Source organism: Camelus dromedarius, chromosome 8, assembly GCF_036321535.1.
Source record: "Camelus dromedarius isolate mCamDro1 chromosome 8, mCamDro1.pat, whole genome shotgun sequence".
NCBI lineage: Eukaryota > Metazoa > Chordata > Mammalia > Artiodactyla > Camelidae > Camelus > Camelus dromedarius.
The window spans coordinates 16,788,581-16,808,425 of NC_087443.1; the positions used below are offsets into that span (position 1 = coordinate 16,788,581).

The 19,845-nt window shown below is 55.3% G+C and overlaps 1 protein-coding gene across 3 annotated transcripts in view; it reads right to left on the bottom strand.

Annotated features, from left to right (window-relative positions):
* Nucleotides 1-19,845, bottom strand: part of RASGEF1A (RasGEF domain family member 1A) — a 106,386-nt gene that overhangs the window by 36,078 nt on the left and 50,463 nt on the right. The window contains exon 2 of one of the 3 annotated variants that reach the window (XM_064487919.1): nt 14,913-15,048. The exons of 1 other annotated variant lie outside the window; for it this stretch is intronic. Coding sequence is in view for 1 of the 2 variants with exons in the window: in XM_031460905.2 (XP_031316765.1) it covers nt 14,163-14,180 (18 nt within the window). In the remaining variant the exon portion in view is untranslated. Of the gene's footprint in view, nt 1-14,162; nt 14,479-14,912; nt 15,049-19,845 lie in introns of those variants that run through there. One more of the 3 variants, XM_031460905.2, reaches the window with a different exon arrangement.

The window sequence follows — 19,845 nt, forward strand, 5'->3', positions numbered from 1 at the left end:
GCTTCTGGCTACATTCAGACCTGTTTCAAGGCTGCAGACTCAGACAAACACTCGGTAGAGAGCTCTGGAAGCCTCCAGAAGCCAGCCTGAGGGTAGGGGGACGAGGGGGGTGGGGTGGGCCCGTGGATGGAGGCCCTGGGGACCTGCACCTCTGCCCCAGGTCAGCTGGTACTGGTCTGGACAAGCCAGCGGCCCTTTTGCGGGGAGCAAGGGATGCACTTGCCCCCAGCCTGCCTCCTCTGACTCCTCACAGCTCCTCCCCTGTTCAGGCAGGAAGGCAAGCAACTTAGATGCAACGGGCTCACAGCCAGGTGCAAGCGGCTCATCGGCTCCTAGAAGCTGGGCCCCATGAACTTTCCACTTCCGCGCCGCCCAGGTGGGCGTGAAGACCGGCCCAGGTGCCTAGGTGCCCAGGTGCAGGGGTGAGAGAGAGAGAGAGCTGGCTCTGAGTTCAGAGGCAGCTGCCATGTGTCAGCACTTGTCCGTCTCTACCTGGGTTTCCTTGGCTTTCTGGGGGCACCATGGAGGAAGAGGGGCCTCCCTGCACCTGGGCCCAGAGTCCTCCTGGCCAAGCCTCAAAGGTGCCAGGATGCCAAGTGAGAAGGCCACACCTGTTGCCCCTGCACAGACAGAACTGCACTGTGGGGACCAGAGTGGGCTGGGAGCGGGCAGGGGAGACTGTCTGGGCAAAGGCTGAGCCCCTGGGACCCTTTGCTACCTGCTTGGCTAAGCTGCCACCAGCAGTGTCCAGCAGGCTGGCCGTAGATCAGGTAGGCCAGGTGCCAAGCAAGGGGGTGTAAGTTGCCCCCTCCCTCTTTCCGCCCCCTCCTAGGGCCCCCCCCCCACCACTCTGTCCGACCAGAGGCTGTCCGGGTCCCCCAGGCTCCGTGGAGGTTCTCCATCTCCTGCTGTTCCCCAGAGCGAGACGTGGCCACCGCGCAGTCCTGCAGCTACCCTTACGCCATGGTCTAGCCCAGCTCCCAGCCTCCAAAACTCCATTCCTTTAACGCTTCCTGTCTGTAGCCCCGCCCGTGACCTTCGCATGCACAGCTGCCCAAGTCCTTTCCTGTAGTTTCAGGCCTGCGTCTGGGACCTGGTGAGAGTCCAGAATGGAGTCAGGAGACACTGTCTGATGATGATGGTGCAGAAGCCTCTGAGTGCTCTGAGCCTCAGGGTCCTCAGCTGTAAGTTGAGTGTAGTTTCTTGCCTCCCTCCCTCCAGGTCACGGTGAAGCTTAGATGAGAAAATGTGTCGCTGGGAGCCCTACCAGTGCCGTTATGGGCCACCCGCACCTGTGCCTTGACGGCACACCAGCGGCCCAACAACACAGCCTCACAGCCATCAGCAGGCCACCGGCCCCCTGCCCTGGCTGTGGGTTCTCGCTCAGGTGTGAGACCCTGTGGATCCATCCAGCCCGGGTGTAGGGCCAGGAAACACCCTAGGGCAAACTTGGACCAATGATGACACAGGAGCCACCAGGCAAATTCTCCTTCCTCATCCCAGATGGCCACAAGCTTCACAGGGTCTCTCCAAAGAAGTCTGCTAAGACTGACCCATGTCAGAACTCATCCCCTGTATTTATTCACTTTCCTTCCCTGCTTCCTCAGGACCAGCTCCCCCATGAAGTGTTCACATGTCAGCTTACCTCAGCCTCTGATCTCTAGGGAAGCTGGTCTCAGAGAAGAGCAGCCCATCCTTGTCTGCCCAGGCCTTCCCCATCTAACTAGGCACAGCTGAGGTTCCCAGTGCCCCCAAGGGCCCGGGGTCAGGAGCCTGACACACCCAGACCTGGGCCCAGGTCTCCCTCCAGCTGCTGGTTTGGGACAAGTTACTCCATCTGTGTGAGCCCCCCTGCCCCGAGTTTGTCAAACAGGACACTGGTCCCCAAACTTTGCAGCGTGGGTTGGGGGTGCAGGAAGGGAGAATGCACGGGGCATGGTTTCAGCCCAGAACAAGTGCTCACACACCAAGTGTGTCATCGTTCAGAAAGTAAACGCCATTTTCTGGGCTCTGCTCAGCCAGGCTGAGGGCTGCTGGAACGTGGTCCCCCGTGCCGGGACCCTTCCAGGGGTAAAACCTGGTGCTCTCCATCAACACAACTCAGCTCGGAGGCCTCTTTTAGGGGCTCAGCCAAAAACTTTAGCTTCAGAGTATGTGCAGCTGACCCCTCCCCCCACTCAACACACACGTGTGCACACTTTCTAAGGAACACACCCACCAAAGCACTGAGGACACGGAAGCCTGGACTGAGGGCGTGGGAGACAGAAGGGGGCAGCCAGGGTCTAAGAGAGTAAGAGAAGATCTTAGGCAGCCCCAGTGCTGTGAGAGATGCTGGGACAGGTGGGAAAAGAGCGTTTTTAGGAACTTTCTGAATGAAATTCCCTTTTTGCAGCCTCTTCAAGAGACTTTAAGCTAGAAATTTGGGTGCCACTCACTGCTACAGGGCTTTCTAATGTGGCCCTAGCAAAGGGGAGTCCACGGCCCCCCATCAGGCAGCAAAATCAGGAGGAGGGTATCGGCTCCTGGCCACGCGCGGACAGAAGCCGGACTTGCGCTGGGAGGGGCAGCCGGGCACGCGCACACGTGTACAGCTTTTGTGACCTGGGGGCACAGTCCTCCCACTCACAAACTCCAGCTGTGCCCAAGATGGCCCCACTCCCATCACACAGGAGCCCCTGGACCCTGGCCCCTGGCCCCTGGAGCTGCCGGCCTCACTGTGACGGCCAGAGCTGCTGTGTGCATCCAGATACCCACACCAATCCACCTTCACGTACCTTCCATCCTATGCTTGCACACTTGTCCGGGCCTGGGTAAAGGCCCTTCCCAAGTGGTTTTTCTGCTTCCTGTACAGAGAGGCCCAACAAGGCCCGGGGGAGGCCTGACACTGCCCAATGGTCTCGTAAAAGACTGCCACAGCTGAAGCTGTCACAAATAATTTACTTAAACATACTTGAGTAAGGAATGTAGGAGACACTGACTCTAGAGAAACAGCCAATTACTGCAGCATCCGTGTGCAGGGCTGTCCGTGCTCATGGGCAGCCCTGACACCTTCCTGGGGGTGTTCCCGTGCCCAGGGGCCACTCCTGCCTCATCTCTTGCCTCCCAGCCCTTGAGGGTGAGTGTCCCTGCCTGGGAGCAGGGCTGTGGGCCTCCAGTTGGATGCCTCATCCCATAATGCTTTACAGTCCCCAGCTCTGGGCAGGAAGATGGGGTGGGAGGGGAGGGCAGGAAGGGACCTCATCCTTTGGGAGCCACGTGGGAGGGTCCCCACCTCTGGGCTCTTTGGGGTCCTCAGGCCTCCTGGCCACTGATGCCCAGGAACCTGCTCCCAACACCAGCTCTGCCCTCAGATAACTGGCCTCAGGCACAGCCAGCTCTACCCCAGCTGAGAGTGGGGACAACCTTCTGTACTTTAAATGTTCGTCATTAGGAGTTGGGAGCCCAGCCCATCTCACTTAATGCAATCCCCCCAACCCACGGGACACTGCGTGCAGATGAGGACGCCACGTTCACAGGACTTGCACAAGGTTGCCCAGGCAGGCAGCAGTGAGTAGGTCCCCCCACTGCCCTGCTCCTTCTAAGGACTGTCATTTCTCCTCATCATTGCGCCTGGCCAGGGCATGACCCTCTGAGCATCAGCTGAAGGCTGAGGCCCTTGCCCTGGACACACAGATAAGTGCATCTTCCCACGGCGCTCTGCATATGATTCCAGGGATCGACAGGCTCCCGGAAGCTCATCCATGGGTGCCAAGTTAAGCATCCCAGCTTCCTGAAAAACTGGGACAAAAATGACCCTGAGGGTCCATCTTGCATGAGTCCCCAGGGACCTGCTGGGAGTTGGAGGAGGGGCTCCACTCAGCCCCCTGCCTCTGCCAGGCTTTGCAAGGGGTGCTACTTTCGGAGGCAGAACATGGGCTTCTATTTTTTAACATACTCAACAAAACGGGGACTATTTTTAGCTCAGCAAGCTGCAGGGCATCACAATTAGCAACTGAAAATTACACATCTTGCCAGTCTCCCCTCAGTTGGCTGGAGGAGAGAGAGGGAAAGTGCTCCCGGTGGGGAGCTGGGTGCCAGCTCTGGCCCCCACCGCGGTGGGCCGCTTACCCAAGAGGGCAGCCTTTGGCAGTGGTTTCAGAACGAGTGCATTCATGGGGCTGTCTCTGGTTTCATTCCAGTTCCAGGAAAATCCAGCCTAGCTGGGAGCAGGGCAGGAGCCCCATGAGCACTCAGAGGCCACAATAGGGAGAGACCCAAGCTGGCTACCTGGACCAGGGCCAGCAACACTCGAGCCCAGCTCTACTGGGGACCTTGGGGGACAGAGGCTGAGCCTCCTGCACCCAAACACCCTTCTAGGGCTAACTGTCCGGTTCTCTGATATCATGTCCGCTGGGGCTGGGTAGGAGGTGGGGTGTTCCATGGAGCCCGAACTCCTCGACCAATCCACTGACCATTCATTCATTCACAAATGTTACCAAGGACCCGCCTAGATACTGGAGATCTACCAGTGAAGGGAACAGGGCTCTCTGTCCCCATGGAGCCCCCTGGAGCAGGCTGTGGCTGGCTTGCATGATGACCACACAGTTAAGGAGGAGATAATATGAGTTAGAAGGAGATCAGTGCTCTAGAAGAGGAAGAAGAGGAGATAAGGGTCAGGAGAGCAGCCTGAGCTCAGACACTCCTATGGCAGAAAGCTCCCTCCTGGGGGCGGCTCTTTCCTTCCCCCAGCCCCAGCTTTCAGATCTTCCTAACTTGGAGCTGAAATATGTCTCTCTGAAGCTCCAGCGAGCCCTAGTCCTATCTGCTGGGGCCACACGCTGAAGATACTCAGGGTCTGGCTGCAAACATGGGCTGGGGATCCAGTAGGGGGAGTGAGGCCACATGCCCTCCTATGTCAACCGGCATCTCCAGCACCGGCCTCACATGTGGTAGTGGGTGTGGCATGAGGCTTACAAGCTCAGGACCTACCTAGCACCTGCTGGTTTCGATGAAATCAGGACTGCAGGACACTGATAGGCGCTTGGGACACTTGTCCTCTGGGTTACCCACTGCCTTCCTGGACACAGATTACCAAGACTGGTGCTGATCCCACCTCTGGGCTCTCTCCCCTCCTCTTGCCCTGCACGGGGCCGATGGGCCCCTGCTGCAGATAGGGAGAAAGTGGAGAGAAGCTGCCTCCTCCTTCCAGGCAGGCAGATAGCTGTCCTGGCATGTGGCGCTCAGAGCTGGCTCTGCCTTAGGGGTGGCTGCTTGGCCCCCAGCCAGAGTGGGGAGTGGCAGAGGTGACATACCTCTCTGGAGAGGCCTCTCCTCTATACCCCTGTGGCCTTTCTTCAGGGAAGTCCTTGGGAGGGCATGGCTGGCTGGCCCCATCCTGGCAGGTGGGACCACAGGAGCACCCTGCAGCTCACATCCTCTCAGCTTGGTGGGCATTGGGAGCGGGAGAGTGAGGGGTGATTTTCACGCAAACCAAGCTTCAAGAAATCATATTTACAAATGCCCACAGGAAGAGCACATTTACCTTCGTGTACCCTCGGGCCGGCCAGGGCAGTCCTGGGGCCGGGGGAGGACAGGCCGGACTCCAGCCAGGAGGCGGCTGCCATGGGAACCAGAGCCACGCAGTGCCTCGGGCGCCTTCTCCACAAAGGCCCGGCCTCCAAGAGATGCTGACAATTAAAGCTTTGTTACAGATGCATGATTCATTTTTTTTGTCTTCTGAATCCCTTCCTATTACCGAATCCTATTTGAATTGACTAAAGGAATCTTGCCTTCTCTTCTTCACACTCCTAAACACAGATTCTGCCGAGTCCGGGTTTTCTCCTCCTTCTTGTCTCCCTTTCTGTCCAGTCAGCTTCTTCTGGTGGGTGGCTGCTCAAGGGACAAAATGTCATTGTCCACCAATAACCATCCCATTATTGAGCCTTGAGAAGCCCCAGGAGGAGCAGGTAGGATTTCAGAGAATCCCTGCCCTTTCCCCCGAAGGGCGGCGGGCTGCTGGCACACTGGCCTCCCACTCAGGCCCTCAAGACAGGGAGGGGCTGCGGGGGGGGCCCTCCCGCTGTGCCTCCTTGTCCCCCCTCCCTTCCCCTCTGGCCCCGGATTCCACAGGGGTCACCATGTGCTCCTGCACACAGGCCAGTGACTCTCAGACTCCTGGAGGCTGAGCTGGGCATAGCCTTAGACAGGAGGGTGTGGAAACTGAGATAAACTGGGGGCCAATCCTGTCATTTCTGGGAATCCCCTCAAGGTGCCACTTAGAGGGGGCAAGCTGGGGGGCAGGGTACAGGCCTCTAACCCACTGGAATCGCGCCTCTGGGATCCCCTTCCTATATGGGGCACCCACTTAAGACTGCCACTAATGAGTCTGCTAATCAGAATCTGGGGCAGCCGCCAGAGCTCCCACCCGGCAGGACCCCAGGTTCCAAGAGCCAGGCAGGACCCCAAGGAGCGACAGGGTGTGCCTGTGAGCAAGCAAGACAACAGAGCTGAGGGCTGGGCCCCTCGGGATGGAAGGGGGGGTGCAGGGGTATAAGCCACGCTCAGGCCTTTCCAGGAGTGAGTGGCAGCCTCTACTCTGCCCCAACGCTGCCTGGCGGGTGGCCAGGGTACAGGGAAAAAGAACGTACAGTTCTTTTATTTTAAAATGGCATCTAATTAGGCTGAGCAACGATTTTCCTTTGTGTTTAAAAACAAATAAAAATCAATTTCCTTCGCCTGAATTGTCATCCTCTTGGCAGACACCCAGAGTTGCACCCCTGGGATCCCTCTGTGCAGCAGGAGCTGGAGGTTTCTGAGCGCCTGCCTCTGCAGGAGGGCAGGGGGCGCCCAGCTCCCTGCTGGGTCCGGACAGCCACAGCCTTGCCAGCAGCCACAGCCTCTCAGAAACAGAACCAGGACACGTGTCTTGACATCTCCACTCCCTGTGCACACTCCCTGTACACAAGCAGCTTTCCTGCCACGTGCCCTGTGTCCCCTGGCCCTGGGGGCTAGTAACCAGGTGGTGGGCCAGCCCCCGGGAGTACCAGCAGCACAGCTGCGTCCATCCTTCCCTCCCCAGGGATGTGCACTTCTTCACATACCGCACTGCACACGCTGCTGGCGTGGTAGCCATCACCCCATTTTCCAGGCAAGGAAGAAGGGCCAAAGGGCTTAAGACATCAGTCCTGGGCCTTACAGTTCCAAAGTAGGAGAGTTGGGATTTGAACCCTAGTGAGTGTAGCCACCATGATCTGATATGAAACTCAGGACCATCAGCTCAGGCTCAGGAGAAGGGAGGGCAGGTGCAAGGTGAAGGCAGGTGGGAGCCTGCCAGGGCCCCTGGGAGATGGACAAAGCCTGGCCCGGAAGGAGCTACTGGCTTGCAGTGTGCAGGCTGGGGCCAGTGAGCGCAGCACTGTGAGGGGTCAGGGCAGGGTCCGAGGGCCAGCTGTGCATGTGGCCCCAAGGGCCCTCCCTGAAACAGCCCAGCAGTCTCAGTGCCAATGAGTGACATTCACAGGTTTCCACCTACCCAGGCCATCCTACACATCCCCACAGCGCCCTGCAAGGCCTTACTATCCACTGTCCAGGGGTAGCCCAGGAGGCTAAGGACAGCCTGAGGCCACATGGCCTGGCAGGGCAGAGCCAGGAACAGCCCCGGGCTCCTGCCTACAGGCTGTTCTTTCTGCCAAGGGCTGAAAGTGAAAAGCAAACTGCCAAGAACACGCCTGCCCCGCCGTCCATGCCCAGGAAATGGGCCCTGTGCCCAACTACAGTGCAGGGAGCTCCTCTTCATGGGCCAGAGACAGGCAGAATGAAAACGAGAACTTTCTACAATTCCTGACAAGTGGTTGAGACCCAAATAGATGAAAATATTGCAGTGCATTCTCTCCAGATATGGGAATGGAAACATACAGAGAAAAATACATGAAATACCTTAAAAACAGCAAGGCATATTGCTCCACCCTTGAGTACTCATCCACATTGTTCATACCTCATATCACCAATGAAACCCTGATGGAGTCCCCAAGCAGAAATGTACAGGTGGTTTCCACTGCATAGCACAGGGAACTATATTCAATATCTTACAGTAACCTATAATGAAAAAGAAAATGAAAACGAACGTATGTATGTATATGTATGACTGAAACAGTACGCTGTGCCCCAAACTGACACAACATTGTAAACTGACTATACTTCAATTAATAAAAAAGAAATGTACAGGTGACAGAATGATGTGTCTGGATATTAATAAACCCAGCTGGATATTAACAAATAAGCAATGAACTGAAATTCACCCACTTGGTAAAAAACTTCCCTAAACATATTTCTATTTGAGTAGCAATCAAAACTCCAATTACAGAGACATTGGGAAAATAACCATTATAAGAAAACTCCTTATGAAATTCAATATGGCCAAAACTGTACTCAGAGTAAATTCATAGATGTCAATATATTTTAAAGAAACAGGGAAAAATGAAAACCAACTAAGCACTTGAATCAAAAGCTAAAAAGAGCTTCTCAACAAAACGACATACAGCAAAGCAAACTGAAGAAAGGAATTACTAAAAGATAAATTAGTTGATTTAAGGAAAGACAGAGAGTAGAACTTGCTGGTTATATTTGAGAGCTGATTTTCTTTTGAAAACACAAATTAAAAAGCTAAACCTCTTAGTCTTAAAAACATGAAAACTCAGAGTAGACATTTTTGGCAAAACTACAGTTTCAGTTATATACATATATATGTGTGTGTTTGTTGGATTGTGATGTAAAATGTATTTTTTAGGTCAAAATAGTTCGCAAGTCACTGTTGTTAGGTTACACTGGCAAAAAGCAAAAATTAATCTCAAAAAAAAAAAGATAAACCTCTGGCAACTCCGATTAAAAAAAAAAAGGATGGAGGAAGGGAAGGAAGCTGGCAGAGAGGGAAAGAGGGAGGGTGGGAGACTGAGAGGGAAGAAAGGAATAAAGAAAGAGCGAGGGAGAAATGCAAAAATATAGCTATTAGGAATGAGAAAGGGAACCTAACCACAGGTGTGGATAAGAGACTTTAAAAGAGCAGGTAGAGGGGAGAAGGATATAGGTCGAGTGGCAGAGCGCATGCTTAGCATACACAAGGTCCTGGGTTCAATCCCCAGTTTACCCCTTCCAAAAATAAATAAATAAGTAAACTTAATTACCTCCCCCCCCAAGAAAAATTCTTAAAAAAAGAATAGGTGATGGAGATCTGTGCTAAAGGATCTGAAAGCATTTTAAACTAGGGTATTATTCAGAAAATATAAATAACCAAAACAGACTAAAAATGTTTAGAACCCCAAAAGGCCAATAACCATAGTACAAATTAAGTAAGTTGACAGCCAACTAAACCTCAGGGAGAAATAAAAGCAAGCCCTGGCTGAGCCAGTTTCTAAAATGAATCATTTCAAGCCTTGGAGAGTAAGATAATTTTATATGATATTTAAACTATTTCAACTACCCAATTCATATTGAAAAACCTCTCCTATTCATTTTGTGAAGTTCACATAACCATGATTATAAATGTGAAAAATATCTCCCCTAACAGAAAAGTCCGTATAAATTCTTACCTATGAATATAGATGAAAAATACCCCAAGCAACATATTCGCAAAACCGAACCCAGCAGCGTTTCAAAGCACAATCAAGCCTGACCCAGTGGGATTTAGTACAGGAACAAGATAATTTAGCTCAGAAAAGCTAATAAGTCAACACATTAATAGGTCCAAGGAGAAAAGGAATTTGATGATTTTGCTAGATACACGAAAGCCTGGGATAAAACTGAATCTCCATACTTGGTGTACACTGTCGGCAATTAATGTAGGAATAGAGTGTACTTCATGACGAAGAGTATCTATTTGAAATTTAGGACTTGTTTCAGACTTAACAGTAAAACATTAGAGGCCTCCTCATTAAAATAAAGATCAAGCCAAGGACAACTGCTATTATTCAATGTTGTTTTGTACCTTTTAGAAAACATAAGAAAACTTTTAAAAGACACATTAGAAATAAAGAGCTAGAATGTTCCTTATATGCAGGTAATATGATTAATTTCTTGGGTTTTCCAGGGAGCCCAACTGGAAATCTGCTCAAACTAATAAGAGTTTAATTACCAATTACCTAACATACAATTTTTGAAAGGTCAGTATCTTAACTAGCTACCTCCCCTGGGTCCAGGTGTCCCCATCCCCAAAGACATCCACGTGGAGTACGTGCTTTGATGCTGACTCCAGTGGCGGGTGTGTGCGAGCGGGTGCCTGAATGCGTGTGTGTCCTGGGGCCTCCCAGCTCTGCAGGTCTCCCAGCCATGGGCCAGGGAACTGTTGTCCCCAGCTGGCCTGCTCACAGGTCAGCCGCCTGGCCCACAGACCCCTCTCCTGGCCACACACCCATGACACTGCAGCATTCTGCCCTCTGGGCTGGGCCCCTCTGGGAACTTGCTGCCTCTCTTCTGAGGATGCTTGCAGAGGGCCCTGCTGCTCACAGAGGGGCGGGCTCTGTGGTCTGCCAGCCCCAGAACGGATGTTAGCTCCTTCTGCTCATGTCGCCTCAGACCTCAGAGCCTCAGCTTCCCCTTGCGTCACTGGAACAGCGACTTGTGAGGGTTAAAGGAGACCCGAGGGCTGGCTCCCAAGTCCTCTGACTCACACTCGCCATGGGCAGGGGGCGGCTCATGTGGCAGCCACACTGACCTTTGGGAAATGCCGTGCGCTTGGCCCCAGCCAGGCAGGCAGTGTGAGTGGGAAAGTGAGGGCTGGGTTATTCCACTGGGGGCTGAGACACAGGGTGGTGGGTTTGCCAGAGAAACCCCACTGCCCGGCCAGTGAGCGTGAGGCCACAGGGCCGGAGCCTTGGGGGCTGCAGGGCTCCGGGGGGGAGAAAAGCGAAGAACCACAGTGGAGGCCCCTGGCTGCCTTCCTCCAGGGACCCGCGGGCCATCGTCCACACGCTCTCACCTGATAGATCACCCAGGGCCCTTCCATCTGTCTGCCTCTGGGCTCCCCTTGTTCTGGAACCCACAGGGTTCCAGCCAGCCCAGAACCCAGCATAGTGGAGGCATCTGGTCTGGGAGCCAGCTCTGACCCCTGACATCCTGGCTGAACTCTGGCAAGCCACAATGCCCTATGGGCCTCAGTTTCCCCGTGTGTAAAACAAGGAAGCAGAACTAGGCAGCCTCCATGGGCCATTCCAGCCCTTGCATCTGTTTCTTCCTTCCCTCACTTATTCAGTCAACAAACATCCCTGAGGTCCTTCTGATCTGTGCTGCACACTTGGAAATGGAAAACACCATGGACCTCGGGGTCTACCAGTAGAGACAGAAGTAACACCACAGTGCGGTGTGAGCAACTCAGGATTAGGGGTCTGTGCTGGGTGCTGAGGAGGCACAAGGGTAAGGGAACTCACCCTGTAGGGAGAAGTCAGAGAGGGCATCCTGGAGGAGGTGATTTTGAGATGGGCTTCCAAGGATGACGAGGGGTTTTCCAGGGTGTTAGGAGAAGGAAGAGCAGGGAGATAACACATCTCCGGGCTGACATCACAGTCCTGACAGATCCAGCCCTCTTCTGGTCACTCACCAGCAGCTCTCCAGAGGATGAGGCCCAAGGAGCCCAGAGGTATGGAGGGTGCAGGCAGCTTCCACAGGTACCCCAGCTCCATCCCTCAAGTCAAACCCTACCTATCCCAAAGCCAATGTGTGACTCTCTCCCCCCACTGGCTCTCCCAGACAACCCAGCTCTCGAAGACCCTGCACCACTGTGATCCCTGTGCTTGCTGGGTCTGTGATCTGCACATGGTAGTGCTGTCAGCACTCCTGCGCCTCGGCCAGCCCCCAAGGCACACAATGGCCAGGTTGACACAAGATGCTGTGGCTCCCTCAACTCACCTTGCCTCCCCTGGTAGAGCTCACATGAAGCTCCCCCCAACTCCAGCAGCAAGCATGCCCAGCAAGATGGGGGCATGGTCTCTGGGGCCAGCTGGGCCCAGGGCCAGGAGGCAGCAAGGGCCCACAGGAAAGAGCAAGCTGAGACTCCAAATTAGCACCCCAGGCCAGACCCTCCCCGAACTCCATACTGCCCACCCACTGCAGGTGACGTTGCCCTGAAGGTGTCACACTGTCCTACCTCCTGCCCCCACCTGCTCCACCTGCAACCTTTCCCACCTCTCCTTCCTGGAGTGGCCCACCTCCTCTCCGTCTCTAGTAGCACATCTCCACCAACAGCAGGACCTCTTGCTTTATCTTCAGAGTGTGTCCAAATCAGCCCTTCCCTCCTCCTCCACTGAGCCCCTGGGCTGCGGCGCTGGCCAGACTGTCCGCTTACCCTCACCAGCTCTGCTCCTGACACTGGTCTCTGGTCTGGTCCCTGAAGACACAGGCGGCTTCCTCTTCAAATCCCTGCCCAGCCTTTGCCTGATGTGCCCTCCACCCCCACCGCCACTTATCTGCCTCCCTCTCCTCCATCAGGTCCTCATGCTCAGGCCTCCCTGGAATGCCCTCCCCAAGGTACAAACAGCACCCCTGACACTGGTGGTCAATACTCTGGGCACCAAACAAACATGTTGGACCCTGCTTGCTAGGCTGAGCAGAACTGTCATTACTGGTCACGGTGCAATTGAGTGGGGTCATGTGATTCATCAGGCTCAAGGGCACTGAGTAGAAGTGACGCATGGCACTCTGAACTGGGGCACTAAAATGTTAGTGCAAGAGCCTCTCTTCCCCTCTGCCGTGGGACTTGTCAGCCCACGTCCTAGATTGAGGAAGGCTTGGAGCAGGGCCCTGCCAGCCCACGATGGACATGCAGATAAGTGAAAACTACACCGTGTTGTTATAAGCCCCTGGCTTTGGGGGTTGTTTGGTTACTGCAGATAACCTAAACCATCCTGCCTGATGCACCCTTGATATGTTCTAGTCCTCTTTCCCGCTTTACTTTTTTCTTTAGCACTTATCACCGTGTAACAGTCCATATTTTATCTGTTGATTGTGTTTTTTCCCCCTGTCTCTCTTGCTAGGTGAGCTCCATGAGGACTGGGACTGTGGTATATTGGTTTCCCTGCTGAATCCATGGTGCCTGCACCCAGCAAGTGCTCAATAAATGTGCACTGAATAAGTGAACAAAATAAGGGACAAACGAGTCCTGCTTCTTGGGCACAGCCAGGGCTGGTCAGCCCAGCTGTGGCCCTCTTCTGCGCCCCCCATCCACATTGAGCCTGAGGCCTCTGGTCTATGCCGGTCAGCTCCCTGCTGAGAGGGCTTGGAACAGCCGCACCTGAATTGCACAGCCGGATCCGTGTCAAAGAGGGGGGGTTTTATCAACAGCCATAGAAATCTGACACTGCCTCATGCTCAGGATTAATTCCGGGACAATTCTCACCCTCCCTTTATGTAGAAAGGAAGCTGCCCCTCACCTGGCAGCCCACGCTCCTCCAAGCCCCAGCCTGGAGTGCACTCTCCTTAAACACACAGGCATCTGTGGGCCCACACAGGCACAATCCTGCCCTCTCCCCACCCCTCTCACACACACACCATATATAAACATGCCCACACTTTCACACTCTCACTGTAGCCCACACATCACACATACACACCTCCCACGTGCCCACCTCATCACAAACCTCCTTTCCATGCATCTCCTCCAGGGCAAACAGGTGGTTCTGCGCCCCTCAAGTCCGCAAAGGAATCCACCGTTGTCTTGGCTCTTACAAGCCTGACTGTGACAGTCCCAGGGCAGCCACCCTCCTGCGGGGGCCCTGCTGCTGGGGCTGCTGTCTCCTGCCTACCTGGACCTGTTCACTCCACAGAGGTCCCTACCAGGTTTGCAGGTGCTGCTCAGCCACAGACGATCACTGGCGCCCGCAAGCCACGCCAGGAAAGGCGGTGGCAACCTCGGCTGCCTTTCTGTCCTGAGCCCTGGGCACAGCCCACCTGGCAGCAAGTGCCCCAGTGGGGACACGCAGAGGGAGTGATTCCCAAAGCAGGCTCCCTACCGGTCTGGCCAAAGATGCATATGATGGCCGCACTCCTTGCTCGGAGGGCAGCACCCCTTCCCGAACTCGGCGGCACAGGAACCACTCGCCCCGCGCTCCTTACTGCAACCAAAGGGTTGCCTGGCGAGCGCGTCCAGTCACCGCCTCCGAGACCCGCCGCCCCGCACCTGCCACGCGCCGCAGCCCTACCTGGGGCTCCAGAAACATCCTGGCTGCCTGCTCCTCGCGCTGTCCCCCGGCGCCTAGGGCGTCCCGTGTGTGACCGCTTCTCTTCCCCGCGTGCCAAGGCAGTACCACCCCCACCTCAGTCCCGCCCGCGGACTTCTCCACGCCCGCCTCCTCCTGCTCAGAGCCTCCCGCGGGGCGGGGCCGGGCCGAGGGGCAGCGGGCGCCCGGGGCGGGGCCAGGGCCGGGGAAACGCTAGGGGTCTGGGCGGGGCCCAAGTACCAACCGAGGAGCAGCTAGGGGCAGCGAGGGACCGGGTGGGGCCGGGGGACAGTGAGACTGAGCCAGGGGCCAGGCCGGCGGCGGGGCGCCAGGGGGCGGGGTATCTGGGTGGGGCGTGGCACAGGGGGCTGGGAAAGGACGGGGGCGGGGAAAGGGCCGGGGGGGCGGGGAAAGGGCCGGAGGGGCGGGGTGCTGCTTGGAGGGGAGGTGGGGAAGGTGTAGGGGTTGGGGCGCGAGAGAGACGCAGTGTAAGCGCTGGGTTTGGAGGCGCCGGGAGTGCAGGGGGCGCAAGCGGCGGCATCAGTGGGGAGGCCGTGGCAGGATGTCGGTGCTCGGTGCGCCGGGAGGGTTGTGCCCGGGGAGAAGGGGCGCCGCGTGGGTCGCTGCTTAGCGTAGGATGGGGGCGGTTGTGTTGGTGAGATCCAGCTCACAGAGAGCCCCCTGCACCCCCATATCCTCCCTCGAGCCTCTCTTCCCCTTCCCCAACCTCACCTCATCGTAGATGTCCACTACAGAGCTGCAGCAGGTGCTTGGCCAGCGTCTGGCTTGAATGCCTCCCCTCACGGGGCGCTCACTCCACACAGCTCTGGCCTCGAGCGTCCCACGGAATTCTCTGTCCTTCTGTTTCCTTGAGTGAACACAGGGGACACAGCTGCTGCTTTTGTGGGAGGACTAATCTAAGACACGGCGTGGGGCGGGCCTGGCACATGGCACAGTGAGGCGTCATTCCGCCCCCAGGAGTCCCAGCGCTCAGAAAGAATCCTGTCAGGTGACCCGCCTTCCCCTCCACCGCGTTCTGCGTAGCCCTCAGTCCGGGCTCTGAGAATTTGAATGGAAAAGGTGGACTGAGGGAAGAGCGCCCTCTCTGGGAACCAGAGAGCCGAGAGACTAAGCTGGGAGAGGGAGCAGGGCCGGATTCCTGGAGAGCTCAGGAGCAAGCCTTGGGGCTGGGATGGGGAGAGGTGTTCCTGTCAGTGTCCAGGCAGGTCCCAGGATGCCTGCCTCTGACAGCCCCCCGCCACTCCTGGCCACCTCTCCTCCCAGCTACCCCTTCTCCTTTGCCTGTTCTCTTACAAGAAGCAAGACTGCCCTCAGGCTGAGTTTTGGTGGACAGTTATTTCTGTCTTGAGGAATTAGGGGCTGTGCTGGGTCCATCCACCAGCCTCCCCCAAGAGGATGCAGAAGTTTGGAGACAGGTGTCCTTCTTTTGGAGGTCTGCCCCCACCCCACTTTCTTTATTGAGACTGGAACCCAGATCTCACTGCTCCAGCTCCTGCACTGTTGACTAGAGCCTTGTACTGCTCCTGTGGGTAGGCAGTGGAGTGGGGGCGGAGGGTGTTTGTTACCAGAAATGGCCAGCGCTGCAGACCTCTGGCACATCAGCTAAGCTTTCACACTGTCCTTCTCTCCCTGTTGCTTCTGCATCTCATTTCAGGCCAGTCAGAGGACGTAAAGCTCACAGTGGCCCCTGTGAGTGATTTATGGCACCGGGACCAGCCTGGGCCCTGGGGTCCGGAGCCTGCCTGGCCACCCTACACCTTCAGGCAGCTCCAGAGCACCAAGAGGGGTGTGGCCTGCGGTTTTGCCCTGGGGAAGCCTGCCAGGCACCTATCCCTGCAGTCCTCAGCTCTACCCCATAGTCCTGCAGGACATCTGGGTCCTAAAGTGGCCACAGTATGGTCTCAGGAAGTCCGTGTGGGCAGTTAAAACCCTTGCCATCACCTGTACCCAAAGCAAGCCCTCCCCTCTGCCTCTGTATATCTTCCAGCCCAGAGGAGATGGCTGAGCTGACTTTCAGCCCCACAGTGCCTTCCTATAGATGCTCACCCACAGATTTCACCAGCATCCCTAAGGACCCTGATAAGGTATGTGCTTCCACAGGAGGAAGGAGGTCCCTCTGCAATGGGAACCTCCTGGCAGACACGGATGGTGCTCGCTCTCCTTTGTGCACAGGTGTGACCTCAGCATTCATGTCTGTACCTCGACTACAGCTACATCCTTCCTGGTGCCCAAGGAGGTGGGGAGGTGGAGTGCCAGGGCTGACTCCTGCCAGGCTATTCCCCTGCTTGAAGCTGTGGGAGGGGCTGGGCACAGGGAGCGAGGTGCTGCCGGGAGGGCTTGTGAGGACCAACACAGGAACCCTGTTACTCTGTCAGAGTTGGTTTTCAAAAGTGGAGAAGGAACCAGGTGTGGTGTGGCCAGTGACATGTGCTGGGGGCTTCTGGAAAGATGAGATGTCCCAGATGATGTGGGCTGGACATGCAGCCAGGAGCAGTGCACCCATCCCAGGACCGTGAGAGGACGCTCTGAGCGCAGAGCAAGGAAGCCTGATTCTGGGATGACAGTGACCCTGGACATCCTCCCAAGGGACAGATGGGAAACTGGGACAGGAGGCTGGACCTACTGCTACAGGCTCCTAATTACTGTCCCTGCTTCCACCCGGGCTGCCTCAACACAGCAGCTGGATTGGCCCTGTTAAAACCTGAGTTAGGCCCCGTCCCTCCTCTGCCCAGAACCCTCAGGGAAATGAAAGCCAGAATCCTAGTTGCCTGCCCCCATTTGAAACCTCCCTCCTTCCCCTCACCCCTCGCTCACTCTGGGCCAGCCCTACCCGCCACCACCACCCCTCTAGGCCCTGCCCCCACTTCCTCCATGGGCAACGCTCTTCCCTGGGTGTCTGCGTGGCTCTCCCCCTTGGTCTTTACTGACCTGTCACCTTCTTGGTGACATATATACAGTGTTAACCTCCATTCCCACACTTCCTCTCCCACTGAACTCTTCTCCTCATGGCTACTTCAGTCCAACACATTCTTTCTCCTTCCTTATTTGTCCATCTCCTCTAGGGAGAATTTGAGCTGTGGGAGCACAGGGCCTTTGTTTTGTTCCCTGTTCCCCTGTTGTGCCCCAATGACTGTGACATGTTTGCCTGCGGGGACACCTATCTGTTGAATAAATATGTATGCATGTGTATGTCTGTGTATACCTGTGCAGGTACAGATGTAAGTGTACATATATCCAGCACAGGCCTCAGATCCAGAATATATAAAGAACCATTACAAAAAAAAAAAAAAAGGTGGGCAGGAGGGTATAGCTCAGTGGTAGAGTGCGTGCTTAGCATGAACGAGGTCCTGGATTCAATCCCCAGTACCTCCACTGAAAAATAAATAGATAAATAAAACTAATTACCTACCCTCTCCAAAAAAAAATTTTTTTAAAGAGCCCATGCAAATAAATAGCATCCAAAGACCCAACTTTTTAAAAATAAGCCCAAGACTTGAAGAGGTACTTTCCAAAAAGGTTATCCAAAAGGGTGGTAAACGTAAGAAAAAGCATTCAACGCCATTAGTCACTGGGGGAAGGAAAGGTAACACTCCCGTGTGATACTGCTGTACACCCACCAGAATGGCTAAAATGAAAAGGCAGAAAATTCCAAGTGATGACAAGGATGTGGCACAACAGAAACTCCCAGCCGCTGGTGGTGGGAGCTAAACCAGAAACGCCACGTGAGCATAAGCAGGCCCAGAAATTCCTCCCTGGGTGTAGACCCACCAGAAATGCTTAGATACACCACGAGACCCATCCATAAGTGTTTATAGCCTCACTATTCACAGTGGCTCCAAACTGGGAACCACCTGGCTGCCTTCCATAGTGAGGAGGTGTAATCACTCAGTAGAGCACCCCCAGCAATGAGAATGGACGAAGACAACCACATGCAAGGGCAAGTCTCACCTCCATCACGTGGAGCAAATCAGGATCCGAGGGGGCCGCTGGGGTTGGGGCTGGGTGCTGGTCACCCACATTTTCACACCATGAGAAATCAGAGCCGCAACATTTATGACTCATGCACTTTTCTGTATGTACATTACACTTCAAAACAATTTATGGTTAAAAAAAGTTGAGAGAGGAGGAAGAATATAGCTCAGTGGTAGAGCGTGCGCTTAGCATGCAACAAGGTCCTACATTCAGTCCCCAGTACCTCCATTAAAAAAATTAAAATAAATACATAAATAAACCTAATTACCTCCCCCCACCAAAATAAAAAAAGTTGAGAGAGACAAAAAAAAAAAAGAAATAACACCCCAGGCAAGGCAGACAAAGCCGTGTGAGCCCCAAGGTCCTTCCAAGTCTGCTGTGGGCCACACCTCAGAGAAGCCGAACTGGGGGAAGCAGTATTTTAGGGACACTAGGGGTCTCAGCCTCCCTCTCCCCATTCCCCACAAGGCCAAAGGCCCTTCTGGTAAAAACACCTGCTCCCTCCTTTAAAAACGTACAGCCTGCAGGGCTTTACTTTCAGAAGATGGAAGGTGGCCTAAGGCGGGGTGACTGACCTTGCAGAACCAAGGAACACGGAACCCAAGTGCCCACACAGGGGGTGTTGACCAGCATGACAGCAAAGACCCTGCGGAGGCTAAGACTATGGAAGCCAGGGTTCGGGGCGGGGGTGCTGCAGGCTGCCAGCAGGCCCAGGGGAAAGTCTGATGGCATCCGTGGGACCACGCAGGAGTGAGCACCCAGGGCAAAGGAGTAGGTGACACTCAGGCTCTGCTTCCTCCACTGACTGCCCTCCCCACACTGCCTAGCTGGAGCCGCACCCCCACCTCTGCCAGCCACCTGTCACCCAGGGAGTTCTGCAGGCGGAGCTTCGGCTCCAGCCCTGAGCATGATGGACGAGGTGGGCGCCTCTCTGAGTTAGTATTTGCTAAGTATAGAGCAGGGTTCGTGACACCCGACTCAAAGTGGCTGGCAAAACACGAAGCAAAACAAATCAAGCACCTTGTGAGCCCTAGGAACTTCTCAGTTGCTAGTTCCAAGGGCTGGCGCTGTCCAGAGGCTCTATGCCTGCCCTGGGACACCGCCCGGGGTTGCCTGTACTCAGGACGGTCTGATGAGAGGCCCCCTGTAGTTTCCTTCACACCCTCACGGAGAGTGCAAACGGGAACCTCCAGGACATGGTGTGGCCTGAGGGCCAGTCAGCACTCTGAGTGGTCACTGGTCGCCCTAAATCGCTCACACCCAAGCACACCTGTGAGCATCATGGCATGTGTACCCATCACCCTGCGGAGGGGCTGAGTACCAGTTCTCCTTGGCTGCTGGCCCTGTCCCCAGGGGACCTGGACCAGTTGGGCATGACTTGCTGTCTACTGGGAAACCCACAGGGGTCTCTGCATTTCCCTAACACTATCCCATTAATACTCCCTTTTGGAGAATAATGTTCAAAGCACACAAATCACTATGGTTTTAGGTACCAACAGAGCCAAAGGCGTGGGGCAGGGCAAATGGGGGACCATTCTGATGTCCCCCTCATATCACAGTGGTTACTGCTCTGCCTAAGCAAACAGCCCCCAGCAGGGCAGGATCCCCCACAAGACTCTCCCCAGAGCCTCTGCTTGCCCTTGACCATGGCCCTCGTCTTTGTCCTGATCTG